The sequence below is a fragment of the Chrysemys picta genome, chromosome 1 (assembly GCF_011386835.1).
Source record: "Chrysemys picta bellii isolate R12L10 chromosome 1, ASM1138683v2, whole genome shotgun sequence".
NCBI lineage: Eukaryota > Metazoa > Chordata > Testudines > Emydidae > Chrysemys > Chrysemys picta.
This window is the reverse complement of record NC_088791.1, coordinates 307,642,859-307,669,706: the sequence shown is the minus strand read 5'-3', so window position 1 is coordinate 307,669,706 and position 26,848 is coordinate 307,642,859. Positions and strand designations below refer to the sequence as shown.

The 26,848-nt window shown below is 43.8% G+C and overlaps 1 protein-coding gene across 11 annotated transcripts in view; it reads left to right on the top strand.

Annotated features, from left to right (window-relative positions):
- Window positions 1-4,911: 4,911 nt before the first annotated feature.
- Window positions 4,912-26,848, top strand: part of B3GLCT (beta 3-glucosyltransferase) — a 127,587-nt gene continuing 105,650 nt past the window's right edge. For 2 of the 11 annotated variants that reach the window (XM_065581357.1, XM_042842824.2), the window contains exons 1-3: window positions 4,912-5,140; window positions 12,119-12,180; window positions 21,181-21,220. In XM_065581357.1, the coding sequence (XP_065437429.1) occupies window positions 5,068-5,140; window positions 12,119-12,180; window positions 21,181-21,220 (175 nt within the window). In that variant the 5' untranslated portion in view covers window positions 4,912-5,067. The remainder of the gene's footprint in view (window positions 5,141-12,118; window positions 12,181-21,180; window positions 21,221-26,848) is intronic. The other 9 variants (XM_042842825.2, XM_065581358.1, XM_065581356.1 and 6 more) reach the window with 8 other exon arrangements.

The window sequence follows — 26,848 nt, the reverse complement described above, 5'->3', positions numbered from 1 at the left end:
CAGTGCAAGGCAACAGAATCAGGCCAAAGGTATTTTTAGAAAGAAACTTAAGTTTTAAAAATTGGCCACCAAGCTGATCCTACTTGAGGGAAGGAACATCAGACCAGATGGTCTTTTCTTCTGCCTAAGATTTACATTCTTGTAGCCAGTTCTATAGCTTCCCTGCTTTTGGATGAACTAACTCTTGGGAGAGGATAGGGAGGGGAGGAAAGCATTCAGCCACAGATGGAAAATAAAAGTAAAACCAGGAGAAGAAAATGAAGAACTGAAAGCTTATTGGCTTAAGCTTTCTACCCTGTCACTATTCAGCATCACCAGCACTTAGAGTGGAAATTCATTCATTCAGGTATTTATTCATATTAAAGAAAGCCCAGATTAATTTTCTGACTAATTATGCAGCTAGCTGAAGAGCTACTGTGGCCCATAGATAGATTACAGGACTGCAAGGCGGGAAACCTGGGTTGTATTCTTGGTTCTGCCATTGACAGTATTACTTTGGGCAACTCACTGAGCCACTGCCTTAGTTTCTCTCGGTCCAATCCTTGGGTCCAGCCAGCATGCAATTAGCACAGGGTCTGAGAACGATACAACCATAGGTGACACTGTGCCATCTTTGCCCTCCAACCCCTTCTGTGAGCAGGTAGGGGCTGGTGCAACCTACAGCAGCCTCAGAGCTGCTTTATATTATATAAGCTGGTAATGGCTCCCTCTGGACCATTTCATAGCTGAGGATTGCCAGAGTGCTTACTCCTTTCTGCCCCAACATATCACTTATGCCTGGGAGCGGATGATATAGAATCCACATCTAGGTGTTTTTATCACGTTTCTGGCCCCTCTGCGTTGCTCAGACAGCACAAAGGAGTCACTTCAAGGGCCAGAATCTGGCCTTCTGTATATAAAACGGTGATCGTAACGTTTACCTATGTTTGTAAATCCCTTTGTGAACTCTCTATTATATATGTATGCCCCCTCGTCCAGCGTTGGCTTGGTGAGCATATCTACATATCATGTAGATGCTTCACAAGCCCCTTGCTCATCCCTTCTCTTGGATTATTAATTCTTGAAGAAATAGCTGCACATCTGAGCTATGCACGCAACTCTTCAATGGGTGCCCAGGTAAAGTTTTTAATGTTGATTTTGCAGCTCACATGTTTTTTTCTGTTTGGAGAGTTGATTATGCCATTTCACACATTGGCTAGAATTTGGCCCATCCACTTTAGGGATTATTTTTCTTTTTTCTCAAGCATTAGATACTTGCTACTATCCCTATAGGTTGTGGTACATTTCAGAGTAGCTCCTTCTGCAATAATACTTCTACATTCTGTATTTAAAAGGAGTCAGATGGCTGCCAAGCCCCACATTTACTCCTCAGCCCATGAAAATATCACTTTTCTCTTTTTAAAATCTTCACCTAACAGAAAACAAAGATCTATTTGTCCTCCAAAATAGGGCCCACAACAATTTGACAGTCCCAGCTCCTAGGCCAGGAGGAGACTTACAAACAACAAATAGTAGGTTTATTGAAGTCATAGGTAAGTCTTTCATATACCTGTCATCATTTAATGCCCTCATTCTTCCTGCTAGCTCTGTTTTTTGTGAAGTAACTAGTGACTGAATATCATGACAAAATTCATGGTCCATTTTTGTAAATTTCACGGTCATAGCATTTTAAAATTCTTTCATTTCACTGTTTCGGTTATTTAAATCTTAAATTTCATGGTGTTATAACAAAGCATGAATATGTATTTTAAAACTGCAAAATATAAACCTGTAAAGCCCTTAAGACTCAGCATTTCTCAAACTGCGGGACTCGACCCAAAAGGGGTCACAAGGCTATTGTAGGGGGTCACAGTATTGCCACCCTTACTTCTGTGCTGCCTTCAGAGCTGGGTGGCTGGAGAGTAGTGGCCTGACTACATTGTAACAAACATGATTGTATTGTGTCCACACAGTCTTTTCCCCACACCCCTTGCCAAGTCTGAATCCCAACTCTGTCACTCCGAATGTAGAAGTGGAGCCCGCAAGGATTTTAAAAATTCATACTTGCCATTCCAGGCTTGTATTAAACTCCCAAGGTTACAGCTTCTCTCTGACCTTGGCTTGGTAAACGCTGCCAGGACTCAAATGCAAAAAAACTCCGGAGCACTTGGGAATTCCTCCCTGTGGAGTACCCTCAAGCCGTTTCACACACCCCTCCAGGGAAGAACTGAGAAAGAAAACAAAGGAAATTAGCTGTGGCTACCAGCTAATCAAACAGGCACAAACCTCGTAGGACACCAAAAATCCAATCCTGTTCTTAAAAAAGGCAAATTTTATTAAAAACAAAAAGGAAAAAATACATTTGGAACTTAGGCTTTTGGACTGAGAGCTAGTTAGTTCAAGCTCTGCTAGTGCAAATCTGTCTACACAGGCCGGGATGCTCACTCCCAGCTGCAGCATAGACATATCCTATATGTCCATGGCTAGGACCCTCACTCCTGGAGTCATGTGACTGTCAGACTCTCAGCTTTTTTCTTTTTAAAGCAAGTTTCCACCTCTCATTGTTTCCAAGAAAAGTTTGAAAACATGAATGAAGGGCAAATAATGTAGTGATATCTGCCTGAGTTTGCAGACAGCTTGAAAATAAAGCTCTGACAAAGATGAGTTTCCTCATTCACCTCTAAGGCTCCCTGCTCTGGGGTACCCTACCTAAACCACCCCAGGAGAAGACTGTATGTGTGGCAGGAGCCCACTCATCCAATCAGACACAGTCCATTTTCTGGGTCAAGTGTAGGGTACTTCACTAGAGTGAGGTCCCTGCTGCCAATTCTGAGGGAAAGATAGCCCCATGATGCTGTCCTTACCTCCTTGTAAAGAGGAGTGGGGTCCCACCTGCTAACACAACACCAACAGGGGATAGGACTATGATGCGGGGCCGCAGAGGCAGAGCCCTGGAGGGCCCCATGCCTAGCACCAAAGACTGACGTAATCTGGTCCTGTAGAGGGGTGGCGGGTATTTCTAGTAAGACGCTGGCTGCACTCCTGGTTGCAGAGCTGGGTGGCTGGACAGTCGCAGCAGATGTCTCAGGGCCCAGCTCTGCAGGCAGCAGCGCAGAAGGGTGGCAACACCATAACAGGCCATCCTTCCTTCTGTGCTGCTACTGGCGGTGGCTCTGCCTTCAGAGCTGGGCTCCTGGCCAGCAGCTGCCGCTCTCCAGCTGCCCAGCTCTGAAGCCAGCATCACCACCAGCAGCAGCACAGAAGTAAAGGTAACAGTACCGCAATCCCCCCTCCAATAACCTTGTGCCCTTTCACAACTCCTTTTTGGGTTAGGACCCCTACATTTACAGCACCATGAAATTCAAATTTAAATAGCTGATATCACGAAAGTTACGATTTTTAAAATCCTATGACAGTGAAATTGACCAAAATGGACTCTGAATTTGATAGGGCCCTATATGAGTAAACTTGGCAGAATTCTTTTTTTTTTTAATTTTGATTGATAATGTATATTTTAGGGTTTTTTTCTAATTTTATATATTTACATTTTCACAGTTGTGGGAAATTATGGAGGTGTCACACAATTAATTATTTAATAGCCATAAATGTTGATTCAAAAATGTAAAGCGTTATAACCATTAAAACACAAATTGTCAATTTCACATCAAAATATACAAAGTAAATATCCTTAAATCAAACTAAGTTTTCATGCAGCATTGTTCTTACTTTGCCTATCCATACCTTTTGATGATCCTTGATGAAAATATTTTTCTTCAGTTTGTGTGTGTGTGTGTGTGGTGAAATCAATGTATACTGATACTTACAAATACAAAATCTAATCCTTCCAAGCCTAGTTATGAGTGAAAGTTACTAGGTGTCTGTAGAGGAATTATCTGTATGGTAGCTGCTCCCTGCTAGGTATCTGTGGAGGGACAGCTGAGGTGCATATGGGGATGCTGGATGTCTCTGCTGGGCGGGACTGGTGTGTGTGAGGTGCTGGTGATGTGGTGGGGAGTTGGATGGTGGTGCTTCTGAGTGGTACTGAGGGAAGGTGGGTGGAGGGAAGTTGGCTGGGGTGTAGGATGGTGGTGTCTTTGGGGGAAGCGAAGATGTGGGGGGTGTCAGATGGGAGGGTTTCTGAGGGGAGTGGGGAGTAGGATGGAAGTGTCTCTGGGGAGAGGTGGGGGAGCAGGATGGAGATGTAGGATGGGGAGCTTCTGGGGGGAGTGGGGAGGTGTGGGGAGGATGGAGGTGTCTATAGGGAGAGTGTGCAGAGGTGTCTCTGGGGAGATGTGGGGGAGTAGTATGGGGGAGATCTCTGGCCGAAGTATGGGGAGTAGGATGGAGGTGTCTCTGGGGGGAAGACGAGAGTTGTGGGGAGTAGGATGGAGGTGTCTCTGGGACGAGTGAGTGTGAGGATGTTGGTGTGCAGGATGGGGGGGGTCTGTAAGTATAGGGAATAAGATGGAGGTGTCTGTGGGGGAAAGGGTGTAAGGATGTTGGGGTGTAGGATGGGGGTCTCTGGAGGAAGGGGAGACGTATGAGATGGAGGTGTCTCTGGGAGGAGAGGGTGTGAGGATGTTGGTGTATAGGACCGGGGTCTCTGGGGGAAAGGGGAGAGATTCAGAGAGTAGGATGGAGGTGCCTCTGGGGAGATGTGGAGGAGTAGGGTGCTGTGTCTCGGGAGCGTGTGGGGTGCAGGATGGGGTCTCTAGGGAAAGGGGGGCGTGCGGGGAGTACGATGGGGGGGGTGAGGAGAGGTGTGTGTGTGTGTGGGGGGGGGGGGTCTCTGCAGGAGGGTGGAGTCGGTATTGGTGAACCGGGAAGTGGGCGGGCTCGTCAGCCGCTGGATGTGTGGAGCTCCGAGGGGCCGCCCTTCCCCCTGCCGCCCGCTAGATGGCGCCTCTCACACGCCGCAGCGCCTCTCTGATTCCTGGCGCCCGGTTGTGCTCCAGTGGGGCGGGTTGGCGGCGGCAGAAGCACCACCCTGAGGCCGCTGGCTTGAGCTCCTGCCGCAGAGGGAGGCGGGGAGCCAGACGCGCCGCTCCCCCCTCTCCCCTCCCCGCGCGGGCTGCGGCCGCTGCCAGGATGCCTCGGGAGCGCGGCGGCAGCTGCTGGCTGCTCCCCGCGCTGCTGCTCCTGCCGCCGCTCTGCGCGCCGGGTGAGTGGCCGGGGGGCTTCGCTCTGCGCGCTGTTGGCGGGGGAGAGACTCGGGCATGGGGGGCGGCGGCACCGGAGCCGCAGCGGCCGCTCGCCTCCTCTCCGCGGGCGGGAAGTGGCCGCGGAGGGACGTTCCCCTTTCCTCGAAGTTTGTTGGTGGGATGGGCTGGGAGAGGAGGCGAGCAGCCGCCTCCCCGGGCCTCCGCACGGCGCCCTCTGTCGCCTGCCCGCCGGCCGGAGGCTGCCCGGACTCGGAGCGTCCCGTGCCGGGCGGGAGGCTCTGTGGTGAGGGCTGGGAGCCCTTCGCCTGCCGCCCGGGGGTGCTGCTGGCAGTTGGCCGCGAGCACCGGGGCGGGGTCGGGTCCCGCGCTGTTCCCCTGACACTGGGGAAGGGACCGCAGCCTCCCTTAGTTAGCCTGGCGGCCGGCCAGGGAGCCTCGGGGGGTGCAGCCTCCCCCAGAGCCCCAGCCCCGCGGGCGGGGGTGCCAGGGCCGGGGTTGTGTCTGGTGCTGTTTGTGAAGTGCTGGTTGCGTAGAGTCTGAATCACAGACAGGTAGTGCTGGGGAGCCCCAGTGCTGTGCAGGACCAGGGAAACCTACACCAGCCTTGACAGGTGTTTCTCCAACCTGCTCTTAAAAATCTCCAGTGAGGGGAATTCCACAAGTCTAGGTAGAGTCCTAGAGAAGTAACCAACTCTTAAGGCTGGATGGGGACCCAGTCAGGTAAAAGTCAAGTGTTTTAAAAACTAAATAATTCTTACATCCATTCCAAATAGCCGTTTAGGCCAGGGGTACTGCAGTGTTTTTAGGATGTGTGGAGCACCTCTTAATACAGAAGAGTGTCATGGAGCATCTCCCCATCTATCGATATTGCAAGGATCAATTGCTAACATGAAAAAGGAAATACTTTCCCAGTATTAATGTGGTTTACCTGACCTGTAATATGCTTTGGCAGATGGGAGAATAAAAGAGGAGAGTTAGTCCCATGTGAGTAGCCGGCTTTCCACAGCCCAGTGGTCTGTGTACCACAGTTTGGAAACCACTGCCTTGAATGGGTAAAAATGAAAGACTCTTCCAAATGTAATTTGTTTTTCATTATTTGTGCTCTGAAAACATTTCTCTCATCTTGGAGAATAATATAGCATTGTCAATTTGTTCTTAACCAACCTTGATATCTCGTTCTTTTTCACTAGTGCAATTTTGGGGTTGCAAACCCTGCAGGGGGATATTTAAATATAAACAAACTTCAAACTGAAATAAAAATATTGATTTTTTTTCTTTCTTGTAAAGTTTATCTTCCTCACCAAAATAACTGCATTTTGGGATTAAACTACCTCAATCTCTTTTCAATGCCATATTTCAATCCCTCTCAGGATGAAGGATTTTGCTTAACTGTAAATATCTCACTGAAACGGTTTTCCTGATGAAGGTGAATCTCCCTTCCTCCATCCTCTCATCCCAGCCTTAGAATAGAAGCTTCAAGTTTATTGCTGTGTAAGGGGAAAGTCAGTCAGTTTTTAAAAAAACCCTTAAAAATTAATTAACTTCAAAAGGGGGAGAGGGCAATGGAATTGTAGGTGTGTGGACCCAATTAAAGTCAATGGGTGTCAGTATGGGTTTAGGGATTTGCTCACATGGACCTCATTGCAGGATCAGAACCTTGGTTTGCATAGTCTTAGAAATATCCTTTTCTTTTATGCTAAAAGCAGCCTCTTCTTTCACAAGCATCCTGCGCTTTTGAGATGGCAGAGGGAAAGTTGAATATTTCTGAACAGTGTTAAACATTCTTATCCATTGCCATTTTACAAAAAAGGGGTAAAGGTAATTAGATATCTTAGAACTTTCTTCTACCAAATGTATTTGCTGGTAACATGCACAGTGAAAAAAATATTTATATAGTTTTATACTTAGTCTTATGCTCAAGACTTTTTTCATAAAGAAGCACAATAGAATGACCCCCTCCTCCCAACCCCCCCCATCTTATTTTTCATATAAAGAGATTGTGTACATAATAAACAATTTAAGGAATAATTTTTAATAGTTTAAAATGGTGACTTCAGCCTGAATATTTTTTCATACATGTCTCAGTTGCTTCTTTAAGGAGCTAATCTAAAAAATTAAATGTGACTTGTTTTAATTGCCTTACATAATGTTTGGGGTGCTGGAGCTCACAATACTCCTAAAATCTCTGGCCTAACAAGTTTGTAGCACTAATAAGACTTTGCTCTTTACTGGTTAGGTTAGAAGCCTTTGAAGTTAATAGGGCAGTAGCAGTCAAGAAGAGCTGGTATAAAAACTTCAGTGTAAATAGATAAAAGACTGATTTATTTTGCCTCTTTACTGCTCCTGGGTTGTCTCAGTATCGAAGACCCCAATCTGTCTGAGTGACAGCAGCAATGTAGATGTTACCTTGGGAAACATATCAAGCCATAAACCCTGGTGTCCTGTGAGAATCTGACAAAGGCAGCAAAATAATACAGAGAGACTCGGGCTGAAAGGATCTTTTTCATTAAATGATAATTAGTAAAAGTCCAAGGAGCCCCTGTCTTGCATGCTGTACCTATAAGAGGCAGTAATATCAGCTGTTTCAGCATTCTAAACCTAGCTGTTCCAAGTATTTCAAATTTTTGAAAACTGTTTATTGACCATGGTTTTTTGACATACATATAAACAATAACACATGAAAAGACTCTCATAAGATAAGGGATAATATCATAGTTTTCCCTTAGCTCGTTAAAAGACTGATGTAAAGCGTCTCAACTGGAAAGACTCCCGTTGATTCAAAGCTCCCTGAAGTCAGGCCCTCAAAGAGGAAGATACAATAAATGTTCTTTAGTCCCTTGGTATATGCTTTAGTATGGTCTGGTTATACCATGCTTTTGCTCTTAGAAATGTTTTAAAATATTTATAACTTAAAATGAGTAAAAATCTTTCATTTAAGTGTGTGGAAGCTCCTCTTGTTTCTAAAAGGGAACACTTAAAATGTTTTTCTTTACATTTACATTATTATAGAATCAAGGTTCATAATAGTCTGCTGTTTACCTGTTGAGCAATGGAAAAGATAAGTGAGAGTACTGGAGAGGGAAAGCTATCTGCCAGTGACCTTTCCAATCCCAATTTTCGTCGTCGTAATGGGGAACTTTAGAAAAAGATCAATAGTAATTAAAAGCAATTATTTTACTTTCCCGGATTTCAATTTTCAGTTTTGGTGGAAATGGTCTGAAAACCAAGGAGTCTGACTTTTTCTGCTGATTCTGGTTTCCATTTCTGTTATCAAAGGAAACAGATATCAAAGTGGTAAAAGTGAGGACAGAGTTTTAAATATCTAAAAGTGCTCTGCTCTCCTTTACCTTATTCAACTTCAGTTACTATGGAAGTAGAATCAGAATGACTACTGGTAGCCAGCCAGAGAGGGTGAGGACTGGAACTTGACATTTTCAACTTGCTGTGCAAATCACATAAACAACTACAGGTGCCAACCAGGTCAAAGTCTACAATACTTGAAATATGAAAAATGTGAACTTAAAATAGCAGGTAACACTTATGTGATTTCCTTACTATTTTTTCTTAGACAATTGTAAAGATTGCCTGCAAGGTAAATTGATTAATAAGTTTGACTTATGTGGTTTCTCTTGGTGCCTCCACAACTGGAACATTCGCTAGCTAATCAAATTCTTCTCATAATTCTTTTATGATGATCATGTAACATGGTAACTATTCACAGGGGTGCGTGTGGTATATGTATATTGGTTGACAAACATTAGGGGATTGGAAGTGTTTCTGGAATTGGGAGGGCAGAGTGCGCATTTGGGCCCTTCTGAGTTTGGGGACCCAATAGGTCTCTTCTGAGAAACATTTAAATGAAACATACTGCAATTGTCTGAATTTGTGACAATGTTTGGAGAAAGGCCACTGTTATTGTTGTTATATGTATTGTGGTGGTGACTAGGAGCCCCAGTGTTGGACCAGGACTGCATTGGCACAGAACAGTCAGACAGTCCCTACTCCAAAGAGCTTACAGTCTAGTCTGCTGGGCTCTGCCTTGTGCCTTCTTTTCAGAGCACTGAGTAATCTACCTAGGGAGTGGTTCCTGAGTATTAAGAAATTCTCTGAGCAGTCATTTTCTACTGATTGTCTGCCAAAAGATAATTCAATATTTGTGCGTGTTAAACTCTAAAGCCACTAGTGGCCTATGTGAATATTTGAAAAGTCTTCCCAGTTTGCTTAGTGCAAAGGATACAAAGTAAATTTTTGTGCTTATCTGTTGGAGAAGAGCAGGGCTGAGAATGTAAAATTATCAGGAAGAAAGGATAGTGACACATTTAGACTACCAGTGTCGTCATAGTGGAGTCGCATCATAAGCGCATTTAACTTATGCGATTTTAACTGTACGCGCTCGGCAAAACAAAAAAAGAGAAAAATAACAATTTAAATACTGTGCCGGTAGTGAGGGCGATTCCACCTGCCATTCCACTCAATGAGCGTTTGACTATATGTGATTTTCGCCTTACGCGCTGACTTCAGAACCTAACCCCTGCGTAAGATGCAACTCCCCTGTACTCTTCTGGACTATGTCCAAAAAGTGAATTTTGGTGACCATAGAAACTGCATATGAGAGTGTCCCAGGTGAACAGCAGAAGTAGGAGATGGAAATAACAGATTTAGCAAGGCATGTGGGATCCACGTACCTTTTGACAATATAAAAAAGAGAGATTTATAACCTACTTCATCTCTATATAACTCCTTAGATTTTTTTCTGTGCTGTCAAGGATATAGTACAGTCTAGGTCTTTTTTCCAGGTTAGCTGTGTAAGCCTTGATTTGTTTCAAGGATCCTGTAGATTTATAAAATATTAATCTCAGAAGCTGTGTTGCATGAGTTATTTACAGGTCTGATGAGAAAGGAAGTATTTCTTTTCAGTCTCAGTTGCATATTAAAAAATCAGATCTCTTTATGCAACCCCTCACCGGCATGTTAAAAATCGAGAATAATGAAACTCAATATTTATGTTGCAGTCATGCAAAGCAACACAATTTACCCGGTGATACATCATCTTCAGGTTAATGCCTTGCAAATATTAAGTTTCCCAAAAGATGCTTTCTTGCTTTGATCTTGAAATTAGAATTCTGTCAAATAGAGGACATGGAGCTGTTTTGCCTATGCAAGGTATTCCTTGTGTAGTGCTCCAAATGCCGTTATTTTGATTCATGTAGTGGATAGAGGATAAGGTTTTGAGGTTTTCAGAGAGAGATCAAATTAGTGTTTGGCAACGTCTGCATTAGTGAGCTTACAGCGGCACAGCTGAACCGACGCAGCTCTTCTGCCGACATAGCACTGTTCACACCAGCACCTCTGTTGATATAGCTCATGTCGCTCAGGGTGTGTGTTTTTTCACACCCCTGAGCGACATATGTTATACCGACAAAAATGGTAGTGTAGCCTTTGTTGTTCATTAGAAAACACTGGAGTTCTCAAAACACATTGTGTCCTTTCAAAATAGAAGTGCAAAACGATTTCTTAGTCTCTGATTTGAAAATAAATAACATTGTGCGGGTAGATCCTGCACTAATGGAGAGTCCCATTGAATCCCATGGGTCCTCCCATGCGTAACCCCTGAAAGAACTGGGGCCTCAATCAAATCAAGTCTTCTCCATTAGATGTTTTGGGGTGGCTGTTTACCAATGTTTTCTTGTCTTCACTGGTATGAGTTAGAGATTAGTTTCAAGAGTAGCTGGGATGTCGTCATGAAATACAGATCCTAGATATTTACTGACATTTGGGCTCCAATTTAAAGGGTATGGGGCTATGGAGAACCAGAGATGAAAAAGCAAAAGAGTTGGGACAATCCTGCCTAGTCTTTCTCCTAAATTACAAGATGCCTAGTGGGGATACTATTTACTAGTATTCTGGCTAAGCAGATTTATAAAGAGTAGCTATTCATTTTTTAAAAAGTTAATTCCAAACTATATATGTTTAAAAGCTGCAAAAAGAAACTTCATCTGACCCAGTAGAAGGCTTTCTCGGTGTCAAGGGAAACAGTAAATGTGTAATAGTGACCAGGCTGAGTGGAGTCTTTGGAGCCTTCCTTAAATTATAGCAGTTTTGGTTCAGAATACTTTTCACTTCTCTGTCACCTTTAATTAAAAAAATCTTAACAATCTTTACAACGCCTCAGCCCCCTACGGTAAATATCCCCATTTTACAGGCAGGTAAACTGAGACATAATTGGATAAAAAGTTACATTGGGAAGGGAGCAGAAAAATTATTTTTTTTCTAAAGTTTAAGTATTTAAAATTTGAAAAAAAGATTTTTATTAATGTGGACATGTGTGCTCCTAAGGCAGTTTCAACTTACCAAGATAATATTAGGTCAGTCCAAATTGGGAGCCTGGGCCTCGATTCATCCCTGCTAATTTCTAATTGGATCTCCTTTCTCCATGCATTAGAAACCGCTATACTGCTGTTCAGAGTATGTGACCAAGAAATATGATGGCCCTCTTCAATTATGACAGTTTTATGCCAACTCCTGACAGTATTTCAGAGAGTTTGTGTATGAACTTGCCTTCACGCTGGATATCCAGTGGGTCTTCTCTATAATATATAACCTCAGGGTAGAGTGAAATCTAGGTCCTCCCATATGATAGCACATTGTACTATCATCTGAATCATTGGACTGGCCAGATGTTTTTTATTTTTTTAATGAGATTTATTTTGACTTGAAGCCAAAATCAGTTGGCCTCACATCAAAGAACAATTTTCTGTTCAGAGATGTATGATAACAAAATTGTCAGGCTACAGCAGTACAGCTTCTCAAACAGCAGATTGTCTAATGGTTGAAAAGATTATCACAAATATTCTCCACATTAAGTGACTCTATTACCTAAATTGCTTTCTTGTCTTATATAGATAGAACTTTGTCCAATGTGATGATCAACTACTGTATTTTGAAAAAATATTTTTTTTTGCTTTTTTTCCCTCCAGCTTTGACTATAAGTGTAGCTGCTGAAGATGCAAAGGAACAGATTGAGCAACTGGTATCACAGGTAGTAAATTCTAATTCTGTCCCAGCAGTAATGTACTGTCTAAATTATAAAATCTTTGGGGCAGAAACTGTGGGTAAAATTCTGACCCCTTTGAACTCAGTGAGAGCTTTGTCATTGACTTCATTGGAGCCAGGACCTAATGCTGTCTTATTTTCTCTGGGGCACCTAGCACATCTTTAGTAATACCACTTTTCTAGAGCCTCTATCTTACAGCTTTTCCCACCCAAAGTTTTCTTAGAATGACCACAGCTAGTCCTATATTGATTTTATTCATTTCAGTCCCTTTCTTAAACTGGATCTAATATATTTTGATATTTGTATTTTAAGAGTTATAGCTTTATTTTATTTAACACATCCATTTTTCTAACAGAAATCTTGTAAAATTTGTTTTACAACTTAGACATAAATTTAGTATATATACAATTATAAATTGGCCTATGGAAGTCCCCAAATCTGCATTGCTGAGACCTGCAACTGTAAAATTCTTCCATTTTGTGGTACTGATCACATATTGTGGTAGCTGCTTTCCTACTCTGTCTTCCTCTTCTGTCTTGCCAGTTGATTATGTCAGTTAAAGTCTTTCATTATCACATGTTTAGGTAGGTTTTTTTGTACAGTAAGCAGTGTGCTTTGGCATGACAAGGAGTCACTCTATAAATAAAATTATCGTATTAAGTAATTGGAGGACAGAAACGTTTTTCCTTTCCAGTACTCATTTAAATGTAGAGTAAAAACCTTAATCTATATTTAAAATTTTATTTTTAGTAGTTAGCAGTTATAATATAATAATATATGGAGATATACCTGTCTCATAGAACTGGAAAGGACCCCGAAAGGTCATCGAATCCAGCCCCCTGCCTTCACTAGCAGGACTAAGTACTGATTTTGCCCCAGATCCCTAAGTGGCCCCCTCAAGGATTGAACTCATAACCCTGGGTTTAACAGGCCAATGCTTAAACCACTGAGCTATCCCAGTTCACAAAGTTATCTGACTAAATTTTGAACACTTAACACTATCAACACAGAGCTTCTCCCAGTCTTCATTTTATATGTGTGTATGTCCATACACCTGCTTGGTTAGTGGGGATAGGAAGTGTTAAGTTTTACTTCTTTGTTGATTTTGAATAATATAGAATAACTTGAGGAGCAAATGGGTGCCTTTCTGCTAAATTATATCTGACATATTTCTGTGCATGCCACTGTGCAAATAAAACTTGCATATCTAATTTTTACGTTGTGAGAGCACCACATATGTAACTCTTAAGTTCAGGTAAAGCCATCCCTGCCTCCATTTAGTTGAATAACAAAATTGCTAGGGTTTGGGTTTAAAAAAACAAAACAAATCAGAACCAAAAGCTAATTAGTCAGGAATAGACTCTGTGAGCAATATCTACCTTTTATTCTTAATCATTTGAAGAATTTGCATCCAGTAATCTCTTGGCATCATCACAGTCAAAGAGCTCATTAATATATTTATAAATCTTAATTTTTGCTGGATATAAAATTGCTACTCCAGCATTAATCTTAATAAATTCAGATTTCTGAACCACAAACTTTTGATGTACTGACATACATGCATTCTGGTATGAAAGCTAAGTCGTCATATTTTCATTACCATCAGTTGCTTTTTTGTTTGGCTACTTCCAATGTAACTTCTCAGTCAAACGTAGAACTAAAAGAAACAATGGAAATCTTGCTTCTGTCACTTTCCAGAGTATGCTCTTTGCTTGTCATGCTTATTATGAAGTTCTTCCCATTAAGTTAGAATTCCAAAAACTTCACTCAAATTAATTTAATCCCTATAAAAGTGCTCTCTTGAGAATTCTGTAGACTGTAATCCTCTATTTATAGAACAGAAATGGCACAAGTGACAACTGTGCCAAGCTTCACCATATAACCCTGTGTGCTCACCAGTAAAAACTTGAATTACCTGGCAGTTTTGGAGGACATTCCTGTACTTAAAATGACATACTGTTCTATCAATTGATAATAAGCAACCACTATCTGTCTGTGACCCCTGAAAGAACTTACTCTTTAGAGAAAATTCCTCAACTGGCTTTTCTTTTAACATTGTGGATGAGGGCTAACTCAAGGTCAGAGAAGAGGCTACAAAGACCAATATTGCTCCCATTATGGAGGGCACCTGAGGGTATGTCTCATTGTAGCTGAGAGGGGTGATTCCCAGTGCAGGTAGACAAATTTGTGCCAGCTCACCTCAAGTTAGCATGGTTGGGTGGCTAGCTTGAGCTGCTGCCAGTGCTGCAATGTCCACACTGCTATTTTTAGCATGCTAGTTTAAGGTGAGCTAGCTAGAGTGAGTCTGTCTACTTGCACCGGAAATCCCCCTCCCAGCTGTAGTGTAGAATATCTGAGAGAGTTAGAGGATGGCTTATTGGTAGGCTGAGAGGACACGTCCAGGATAGAAGCATTATGGATTACAAATGAAATCCAACTTCTGTTTTGTTTATGTTCATGTGCAAGGCCTGTCTTTCTCCTTGGCTTATGAAATGTGTTGGGTATGCTAGGTGTTGGACTGTGGGGATTTTGTGTGTGGTTGATTAATTTGTTATATTTATGTTGAGGCTGTGTATTTGAGTTGATCTGGGGGAATTGTTGGGTCTGCTTATTTTAGTGTATTTTTAAAAAAACAGTTAAGGATGCCCAGAGAATTAGATGACTGCTCTTTTTATTATGTTTATAGATCAAACTAACAAATCAAATGCATAATGTTAGTGTTAATTTTAATTTTTAAAAAGAACAACCAACTGATATCAGGTTTTGCCCTGTTTGTTTTTACAAATTATTTTGAGTCTGAGGGCTGTATGTCCAGAAAGGGTAAGTGTCTCCTCCAGATGCTCTCTGACAGCTGTGTCGGAGAGCAAGGTTATGTGTGCATCATATGTCTGCGTGGAAGGTCTGTCTTCAAAAGTCAGTGGCCTACTCTTCATGGCTATTCTGCCCTTGACTACTTTGCTGACACTGTTACTGAGGGTGACAGTTGTGAAGGTGTGTTTTACAATGTGGATACCTGTTTTCTGGAAACTAGACTGACGCCTTGTCTTGACTACAAAATGAAGTCAAGATAAGTTAGGTTGACGTACAGCCACTGCAGTAATTACTGCAGTGGTTCATGACCACGCTATGCCCCCGCTGTCAGTGTTGTGTGTCCTCACCAGGAGTGCTTCCACTAACTTAACTGTGTGGAGTACTGTGGGGCACTGACAGCTGGAGCAGCCCTGCCCCAGAGTGTCTGGCTTCTGGCTGTGTAAATAACGTAGTCTCTACACAGACAATGCGTTGCTCTAACTACATCAAGCTAAGTGCTATGCCTCTCGTGGAGGTGGAGTTATTAGGTTGGTGTAGTGGGCAATTTACATCAGTGGGAGCAAAGTTGTAGCGTAGAAACGTTCAGAATTAGATTGACGCAAGCTGCCTTAAGTTGACCTAACTCTATAATGTAGGCCAAGCTTTGGACTACCAGCCCAGTTTGCGTCTCATTCTCTCAGACACAGCTTTCATACATGTGTGATTTCCAGGCTTGGTTACTGTAACTCATATGTGGGTATGAAAGGTGGGGTCGGATTGAGGGAGAGATCCCCAACAAATCAACAAAGAATTAGATGGAGATAATGGGAAGGAGAAAAGGGATTTATAGTCAGAGCCCGAGGTTTTTGCACATGCAAAATAACACTAAATACAATTTAAATCAATGTATACAAAGAATTAAAATGAAAAACTTACCCCGCAGTGATAGCTCCTGTGGCTATTGTCCCGTGAGGCTTGGCCTTGCTCCCCACTTCAGGAGTTGGTGAACTCCATACACAAGGTTGCAGTGCTGCTCAGCTTCGGTCTGGCCACCCCTCGCTTTGCAATCCCTCACCTCTCACCCTCAGAGCCTCCCATTCCCCAAGGGGCAGGACCTGACACGTCTCCCTTCCCTCTGTGGATAAAACAAAATTCCCCAAAAATAAAATGAAAAAAGATAAAGAATGTTGCGGGGGGGCTATTTATAGTCAGGAATTAACAGACACAATGGTAGGGGAATTAAAAATAAGGTCACTATTTTACAATAAATAAACAGTACTTGTGTACTTAGTCCGTTCCATCTGAGCATCTCAAAACACTTTATAAACAGTTAAACCTTATTCTATCTCTGTGAAATAGATATTTATCTTGATTTTACTTGTGGGGAAACTGAGGCATCGAAGAGGTGCTATCAGTGAGAAACTGTGCCAACTGGGACTTTTTTCTTTTTAGAACTTTTGTAGGAAGCCCAAGCTGCTATTAAACTTAGGCTAGTCTACACTGGCAACACTAAAGCGTTGCTGCGGCAGCGCTTTAACGTGGCTTGTGTGGTCGCGGCAGAGCGCTCTTTAAAAAAAACCACCTCCATGAGGGGCGTAGCTACCAGCGCTGGTGCACTGTCTAGACTGGCATGTTACAGCGCTGAAACTTGTTGCTCTCAGGCGGGTGTTTTTTCACACCTCTGAGTGAGAAAGTTGCAGCGCTGTAAATTACCAGTGTAGACAAGCCCCTAGTCTCTATCAGCCAGCTGAGCTCAAGCACACACTCTTTTGAATCAATCTTCAACTTGTTCAGAATCAGTTGAATAAGCTCCCCAGATATTTTTAGAACTTACGTCTTGGTTTCCTCGGTGATGCTGTAATGTCACTACTCTGTTTCTAAGCATGCAGCTAAAATTCCATCAAAAATGTGTATGATAACATGAAATTATGGGGATTTATTTGGGCAGCTGCAGCAGCCTTTTTGTATTTCTTTGAACTCTGTGGTGTAACTTGGATTTAGGGGTTTTCTTTAAGAATGTTGTTTATCTCAATATGCAATGTAGTTATAGCTGTGTCAGTCCCAGGATATTAGAGAGACAAGGTGAGTGAGGTAATATATTTCATTGGACCAGCTTCTGTTGGTGAGAGAGACAATTTTTTGAGCTTACATAAAACTCTTCTTCAGGTCTGGGTAAGGTATTTCCAGCATCACAGCACAAGGCAAGGTGGAACAGAGGGTTTAGTTTAAGTAGTTAGCACATATTGTAAGGGAACATTCGAGGTAAAGTGGTCCGTTAACACCTCCACAGTCATAAGACAAAAAGAGGGGTTTAGTGGATTACAGATTTTTGTAATAACCCATAAATTCAGTGTTTCTGTTCAGTCCATGATTTTTAGTGTCTGTCAGAGTACATAAGCTCCCAGGCTCATCTTTTGAAAGTGCGGTGTAAGTTTTCTTTGAAGATGAGGACTCATATGTCAGATATAGAGTGATCGCTCTCTGAAAAGTGTTCACCAACCAGTGATGTGGTGTTTTTGTCTTATTTTCCTATGAGAGTTCATTCGAGAGCATAGTGATTGTCTGGTTTCACCCACATAGTTGTTGAGGTAGGCTTCTCACAGATCAAGACACATCAACTGGAGAAGAAGCAGGATATGAGTCAACAGTGTGTCCTTGTTGCCAAGAAGGCTAACGGCACATTGGGCTGCATTAGTAGGAGCATTGCCCGCAGATTGAGGGAAGTGATTATTCCTCTCTATTTAGCTCTGGTGAGGCCACATCTGGAGCATTGCATCCAGTTTTGGGCCCCCCACTACAGAAAGGAGGTGGACAAATTGGAGTCCAGCAGAGGGCAATGAAAATGATTAGGGGGCTGTGGCACATGGTTTATGAGGAGAGGCTGACGAAATTGGGGTTATTTAGTCTGCAGAAGAGAAGAGTGGGGGGCGGGAATTTGATAGCAGCCTTCAAATACCTGAAGGGGGGGTTCCAAAGAGGATGGAGCTAGGCTGTTCTCAGTGGTGACACATGATAGAACAAGGAGCAATGGTCTCAAGTTGCAGTGAAGGAGGTCTAGTTTGGATATTAGGAAAAACTATTTCACTAGGAGGGTAGTGACGCACTGGAATGGGTTACCTAGGGAGGTGGTGGAATCTCCATCCTTAGAGGTTTTTAAGGCCTGGCTTGACAAAGCCCTGGCTGGGATGATTTAGTTGGGGTTGGTCCTGCTTTGAGTAGGGGGTTGGACTAGATGACCTCCTGAGGTCTCTTCCAACCCTAATCTTCTATGATTCTAACTCAAAGCGGCATTAGACCCTGCCAGATCAACAGATTCAAAACCAACAAGGAGTCTGGTGGCACCTTAAAGACTAACAGATTTATTTGGGCATAAGCTTTCGTGGATAAAAACCTCACTTCTTCAGATGCATGGATTCAAAACCTGCACTCCTATCTCATCTGCTGCAATATTCAACACACCTTTCAAGATCCATGGGTTCTATACATGCCTATCACAACATGTGGTGTACCATATCCAGTGCACTAAATGCCCCTGTGGGTATCACCAACTATGTGGGTGAAATCAGATAATTACTATACCCTCAAATTACACAGGAAAATATGACAAAAACACCACGTCACTTGTGAGTGAACACTTTTCATGTGCCAGCAATGCCCCTCTGCCATGTACATTGGCCAAACTGGACGGTCTCTATGCAAAAGAATAAATGGACACTGTGACGCTCTGTAGCTCGGGGGAACATCCTACACCCCCATGTTCATCTTTATAAAATGATTGTGTGGTATCCAATGCAAAGTTTGTCATGTTGGGTGTCTTCAGAAGGTTCATAATGCACTGAGCATGGTTGTTAGAGTGATGTTATAGTAATTGTTACAGTAATGTTATAGTAAGGTTATAGGTTATAATTTCATGTATATAGTTATGAGTCTGAAAATGTCTCCTCATGTCTTAAAGCAAGCCCATGCAAAAACTCGCCAAGAGCAGAGAGGCAGTTCACACCTTGTCAGGGCATGGATGGGACAAACCCAACCCAGCCTCACAGGAACAATGGACACTGGCTTAGGCAGCAACAAAAGAATCTGTTAGACCCTCAAGGGAGTCAACCCCTTCCTTTTGGCAGTTTGGGACTCTGATGAGGTAATGCTCACCTGACTCTGAAGCAGGGGAAGGGGGCAAAGCCAAGAGGAAAGAAAGGATATGATAAAAGGGAGAGACATTTTGCCATGCTCTCTCTCTTCCACCTACATCTACAGACACCACTGCCACCAAGCGACTGAAGCGCTGATCAAAGGGGAGAGCCTGACTGAAAAGTAACCAGCCAGCCTGTGGTGAGAAACACCTAAGATTGTAAGGACATTGAAAGTGTTAAGATCAGCTTAGAATGCCTTTTGCTTTTATTTCATTGACCAAATCTGACTTGCTATACTTTGACTTATAATCACTTAAGATCTATCTTTATAGTTAATAAATTTGTTTGTTTATTCTACCTGAAGCAGTGTGTTTTGGTTTGAAGTGTGTCCGAGGCTCCCCTTGGAATAACAAGCCTGGTACATATCAATTTCTTTGTTAAATTGACTAACTTATGTAAGTTTGCAGCGTCCAGTGGGCATAACCGGACACTGCAAGACGGAGGTTCCTAGGGTTGTTTCTGGGACCAGAGATATTGGCTAGTGTCATTCGCTTGCAAGTAGCTGGGAGCAGCTTACATGCCAGAGGCTGTGCATGATCAGCCTAAGAGTGGGGGTTCTCACAGCAGAGCAGGGTAAGGCTGGCTCCCAGAGGCAAGGATTGTAGAGGCCTAGCAGATCACCGGTCCAGATAACACCAGAGGGGTACATCACAGACACAAATCAGACATCAAGAATTGTAACGTTCAAAAACCAGTAGGAGAGCACTTCAATCTCCCTGGACATTCAATAACAGACTTAAAAGTCGTAATTCTTCAACAAAAAAAACTTCTTCAAAAACAGACTTCAACAAGAAACTGCAGAACTGGAATTAATTTGCAAACTTGACACCATCAAATTAAGCCTGAATAAAGACTGGGAGTGGCTGGGTCACTACAAAAAATAATTTTCCCTCTGTTGATATTCACCCCTTCTTGTCAACTGTTGGGAATGGGTCACTTCCACCCTAATTGAATTGGCCTCGTCAGCACTGACCCCTGACTTGGTAAGGCAACTCCTATCTTGTCATGTGCTGTATATTTATACCTGCTTACCATATTTTCCACTCCATGCACCTGATGAAGTGGATTATATCCCACGAAAGTTTATGCCCAAATAAATTTGTTAGCCTCTAACGTGCCACAAGGACTCCTCATTGTTTTTTCACAGAGCGATCACTATATCTGACCTATCCGTCCTCCTCCTCAAAGGAAATTTACATAACGCTTTCAAAAGACAAGCCTGGGAGCTTAAATTCATTACTCTCATAGACCCTAAAAATCATTCACTGAACAGACACACTTAATTTATGGGTTATTACAACAATCTGTAATCCACTAAACCCCTCTTTTTGTCCTATGACTGCAGAGGTGTTAACGGACCACTTTACTTTGAATGTTCCCTTACAATATGTGCTAACTATTTAAGCTAAACCCTCTGTTCCACCTTGCATTATCCTGTGATGCTGGAAGTACCTTCCCCAGACCTGAAAAGGGGCTCTGTGGCTTGAAAGGTTCTCTCTCTCTCACCAACAGAAATTGGTCCAATAAAAGGTATTACCTCATCCACCTTGTTTATCTCAATAGACCTGTGGTAGCTGATCACATATGAATGAGGTGTTCCTGAATTTGCTATGATTTTTCTGTATTTTGTACCTTTTTATATGTTTAGTCACAATTGGTATCCACGAAGGACATTTAAAAAAAAGTAAAATGCTTACAGTAATAACAAATTCCTTTATAATTTGTATAGATTTGTAAGAAATAAGCATTATATAATGCTTTTCAGTAATTCTTTAAATATGCAAATACCTTGCTTCAGTCATTGTATGACCATGTAGAAAATGTCCTTATTCTATAGCTGTCCCTGAGGGTTGAAAAACTTGTTAGGTTTTTTTTATCCTAGAGTGTGTTAAAACATGCTAAGAATTCAGATAGAACCTGCTGAACACTTCATTATTTAGATCTCTGTATGCAAACATTAGGATTTTTGTCGGCATCCTCATGGTTTTTTTTTTTCTTAAAACAGGAGTCTGAAAAAAGTGGAAAATCAAATAAAATAAACATAGGTAAGTAAACAAATTCTTCTTAGTCAAAGCTATAGTAGTCCCATATTGAAATGTATATATCCTCATGTTCTGTCAGTGATCTTGTGTAATGCTTATTTTCTGTTTACTTATAGCTGCTTTACTAGTAATGTTAAAGTACAGTTATGCTTAGATTATGCTTAACCATGATAGTGAATCTGTAATGGGGTGGCACCCATCTCTCACAAGCGACCCTGGTCGAGTGTGTGCGTTCCTGCAGTTTCTCAATTTCTAGGCTCACAGTGACCCCTGTGAGTTGCTGGGCTTGTCAGGCGGGTCTTTGGTGACTCAGCTGTCCCACTAACTCACACACACAATTTGTTTGCAAACAAACAAACTCTTTCTGGGGTGTAAGTCCAAAAAGTCCTACAGCCTCCCCGGGCTCAGTCCTTTAACAATCCGACTGGGCCCATCACGGTACCCCTCTGTTGGCAATGTCTCTTTAGCTCTCCGCGGGCTCTGGTCCTCAGTCTGACCAACAGGTCCTATTTCAATACACTCGTTGGTCAGTTTATGTGTGAAGGTGCCTGCTCTGGATGGAACAGACCCCCCCCAGGGCTTCATCCCTGGAGGCTCTTCACCTGCCCTTTAGTTCTGTGACCCCAGCTCTCCAGCTGGGTCAGTCTCAGTTCAGCCCCCTTCCAGGGGGGGCCGTAACAGGTCCACGTACAGTCCCTTCCCTGGGCCTGTCTAAACTCTCTTCTCTCAGGGCAAAGCCACTTCCCCAATAGCTGTTTGGAGTGGGGGTTGAGACTCCGGCCCACCCACTACTCCAGGTCCCAGCCCTCTAAGTAGCAGCCACATGCCATGTCCCTTTAACTAATTACATTTCCCTGGGCCACTTCCCCATAATTGAGTCTTGGTAGCCATCCAGAAACTATACCCTCGTTTTCCCGCTCCCTGACAGCAACTACCTGCCTTAGCCACTGCAGCCAGCCAGGAGCACCTCTAGCTCCCCTGGTCCCTGCAAGGATCTATCCAGCCCTTTCAGCTCCTTTTTATGTGAGCCTTCTGGGCCCTGACTGGCTGGTCCCTGCAACCCCTCTCGTTGGCTGTGTCCCACACAGCCACTCTGGGCACCTTGGAGATGTGTATATTGCTCTTTCCTGGGGTGGGGGTGATACAGGGCCACAAGGCCTCCAGGCCTCCTATCACAGAATCCTTTTAGAAACACTTCCTATTGGTGGTTCACTATTGTAAAATTATTTGTGAATTAACATATAGTATGTTTAAATATTTCCAGTAACTTCCATTTTATGTACTACCCTTAAGATCAGTGATTTGCATGGTATTAAAATGTGGTGAAGTGTTCTTTGTAGTATGCTATCTTTAATAAATGCACTATTTGGTATTCATATCTTTCTTTTTATGGCCAGGATATTGGAGCGTGTGAAAAGTGGGGGTAAATTTTGAGGTGTACGGGGAGTATCTGGTACTTCAAGTTAGATATAAGCTCAAAGCACAAAATTTAGATAATCTTTGAGTCCTCCTTTATTCTCCTAATGTTTGTGGGTGTTAAGAGCTAGAGTTTTTTGTTTGATTGAATCTCATCAAATTACAGCATATTTGTGGCCTCAAATAAGAGGCTCTAATGGGCTGGAGTTCTTTACAGTCTGTTATGAAGGTGATGCTGGGTGTCGTCTTCAGGTTGGTGTCCTTAGTGTCTTGAAGCAGTGCTCAGTCACCAAGTTCTTGGGAAGCTGCTGAAAAAGAACTGGTATTGTTCTCATGCCAAACCTATTACTGTTGTAAATACAAAGGTATGAAACAAAACTTGCTGTTACTGCTTTTGCTCATTGATTTGCTATGGCATAACAGAAGACCAAAGCCAAATATTTATGACACACATTCTTGGATTCTGAGTCTAGGAAAATGGATTTTAAGAAAATTAATAGTGCCTGTAATCCTCCTGCCAATGGTGTCGGGAGCAACAAGGACTGGTCTTTCTTACTAGGGGGTTCTCTACAGTTGGCTTAACTATGGCTTGAGCCCCCACCCAGTGACCTGGGAACAATGCTGGGCATCTTTGATAGGCAAATCTGTACCTGCTCGCAAGCACATTCAAGAGAGGTTTAAAGAAAGGAACTCTATTAGGGGAAAGAAAGGAAAAGGTCAGGCTGAACTGGGACAAACATTGCAATTTAACACCTGCTACTTCGGTGTGCAGAAATCACAGTCCTGAATAATGGAGCCTGTAGGCGCTCTGGGGCTGGTGCACCCATGGGGAAAAAAATGGTGGGTGCTGAGCACCCACCGGCAGCCCCCTATCAACGGCTCTCCCTCCCCACAGTGCCTCCTGCGCCCCCGGTGGACCCCGCCGATCAGTACATCCCCCTCCTCCCAGTGTTTTGCAGTTTCAGGAGATGCTGTGCGGGGAGGAGCAAGGGCGCAGCATGTCAGGGGAGGGGGCGGAACTGGGCAGGGAGGAGGCGGGACGGGAAGAGGTGGGGCAGGGGCTGAGTGGGGATGGGAAGAAGCAGGGTGAAGGTGAGGTATTGGGGGAAAGGATGGAGTGGGGGCAGGGCCTGGACGGAGCCGAGGGGAGCACGTCTAGAAACTCGGCGCTTATGATTGAGACCTGAGTGGCTGGTGCAGTTTTCCTGCCTCCCAACTTCCCCATTCATAGTTCAAGGGTCCAGGAGTTACAGGAAAATCAAGTATCAGAGGGGTAGCCATGTTAGTCTGAATCTGTAAAAAGCAACAGAGGGTCCTGTGGCACCTTTGAGACTAACAGAAGTATTGGGAGCATAAGCTTTCGTGGGTAAGAACCTCACTTACCCACGAAAGCTGGGTGGGGGGTTCAGGGCCGAGGGCTGGGTGTTGTGTGGGGACTTGAGGTCAGGGCAGAAGGCTGGGTGTGGGAGGGTTCAGGGTAGAGGGCTGAGTGTGGGGAGGGACTCGAGGTCAGGGCAAAGGGCTGGGATGTGTGGAGGTGCAGGGCACAAGGCTGGGGGCCGGGGGGTTCAGGGCAGAGGGTTGGGTGTTGGGGGGGGGGGGGGGGGACTCGAGGTCAGGGCAGAGGGCTGGGGGGTGTGGAGGTGCAGGTTCTTACCTCCAAGTCTTGCATCTGAAGAAGTGAGGTTCTTTCCCACGAAAGCTTATGCTCCCAATACTTCTGTTAGTCTCAAAGGTGCCACAGGACCCTCTGTTGCTTTTTACAGGAAAATCAAGGTCCCTGTTTCTTGGGCAGCTTTGGGTCTTTATCACCTTTCCTGCTGTAATAATTTCAGCAGCTAGGACAAGGAGATCTCACCAGAATCTTTAGGCCTGTGTAGACTGGAAACTCCTCTGCTTTACTATAGTCCAGGGGTAGGCAACCTTTCAGAAGTGGTGTGCCGAGTCTTCATTTATTCACTTTAATTTAAGGTTTCGTGTGCCGGTAATACATTTTAATGGTTTTTTTAGAAGGGATCTCTCTCTAAGTGTATATTATATAACTAAACTATTGTTGTATGTAAAGTAAAGAAGCTTCTTAAACATTTTGAAAACCTTGATTTAAAATTAAATTAAAATGCTGATCTTACGTCGCCAGCCTGCTCAGCCCGCTGGGTGGGGGGTTCAGGGCTGAGGGCTGGGTGTTGTGTGGGGACTTGAGGTCAGGGCAGAAGGCTGGGTGTGGGGGGGTTCAGGGCAGAGGGCTGAGTGTGGGGGGGGGACTCGAGGTCAGGGCAAAGGGCTGGGATGTGTGGAGGTGCAGGGCACAAGGCTGGGTGTTGGGCAACTCGAGGTCAGGGCAGAGGGATGGGTGCGTGTTGGGGTGGGGAGGTGCAGGGCAGAAGACTGGGGTGCTCGGCTCGTGGGGGTGCTCCCAGCCCCCTGCCCTGAGCGGCTCATGGCAGGGGGCTGGGAGGGATATGACCTGTTCCACCCCCTTCCCCCAGGCCCGGCCCTACCTCTCTCTGCCTGCTCTACGGCTCGGCTCTGCTCCTCTGGAAGGAGGAGGGGCCGGAATGCACCACGTTGTGTGAAGAAGCGGGGGAGAAGGGAAGCTTGATCCTGTGGCAGCCAAGCTTCCCCCTCCCCCTTCTTCCCACAGCGTGGTGCATTCCGGCCCCTCCACCCCTCCTCCTCCTCCTCTCGGTGGGCTGCAGCGTGCCACTCAGAATCGGCTCGCGTGCCGTGTCTGGCATGCATGCTGTAGGTTGCCGACCCCTGCTATAGTCCTCACAACTGCTCTATCTGCTTTTTCCTGCTGGAGGTTGTTGGTGGGCCAAGCTGCCACTTTACTCACTGCTGGCCAGGTGACTGGAACTGCAACTGGGCTCTGTCTTCTACTTGCCCCTGGCCAGGTTACTGGAACCATTTGTGACGTTGTGCAGTCTATATGGTTTTATAAAAACTTGATAATAAGTCAATATAATGTAACTGAGATAGTTTTAGAGAAAATACGGTAATAAGTGAATGTAAGTAACTGGGATATGCCTCATGCAAAAGGTCTCTTGTAAGGTATCATTACAAAGCTTATAATCTACTGAGTGTGATCATCCGATTTGTATAAATGTACCACTCTTCTATCTAAAACTAGAAATATAAAATGTAACTCTGAGGGCCTATTGTAATTGTGTAAAGTGTGGACCATTAATGATGGTTTGGAATCTTGATGACTCCCATTGTCTGCAGATGGCTGTATTTACCTGTGAGTCTTCCTGTATATGTGTGTGCTGGCAAGTGAGTAATGAAGTCTTGCAGTGACATGTGATCATGTCACCTGAACTGGAATCCATCTTTAACCTGGTGCTTTTCCAGTGAGGGGGGGTGGAAACCCAGAGAGACAAAGAGTTCCCGCCTTATGCAAAAGATATATAAAGGGGGGAAGAGAACAGAGAGGGAGAGAAGCCATCATGAAGAATCCCCTAGCTACCACCTGAGCTGCAACAAGAGCTGTACCAGGGGAAAGAATTGTGCCCAGGCCTGGAAGGTGTCCAGTCTGAGAAAAACTTACTGAAACATCTCTGAGGGTGAGATTATCTGTATTTAGTTTGATTAGGCATAGATTTGCGCATTTTATTTTATTTTGCTTGGTGACTTACTTTGCTCTGTCTGTTACTACTTTGAACCACTTAAATCCTACTGTCTGTATTTAATAAAATCACTTTTTATTTAGTAATTTACTCAGAGTATGTATTAATACCTGGGGGAACAAACAACTGTGCATATCTCTCTATCAGTGTTATAGAGGGCGAACAATTTATGAGTTTGCCCTGCATAAGCTTTATGCAGGGTAAAACGGATTTATTTGGGTTTAGACCCCATTGGGAGTTGAGCATCTGAGTGCTAAAGACAAGCGCACTTCTGTACGCTGTTTTCAGGTAACTTGCAGCTTTGGGACAAGTGATTCAGACCCTGGATCTGTGTCTGGAGCCAGACGGGAGTGTCTGGCTCAGCAAGACAGGGTGCTGGAGTCCTGAGCTGGCAGGGAAAACAGAAGCAGGGGTAGTCTTTGCACATCGGGTGGCAGCTCCCAAGGGGGTTTCTGTGATTCAACCCGTCACACCATTGTTGAGCTCTCTCTACGTAAGGCAACTGCAGCTCTTAGCTCATCTGTTTTAGGAGCAAAGGGATCAGTGATCTAATTCTAAGGGACACAGTAGAATACCTACTGCCCGGAGG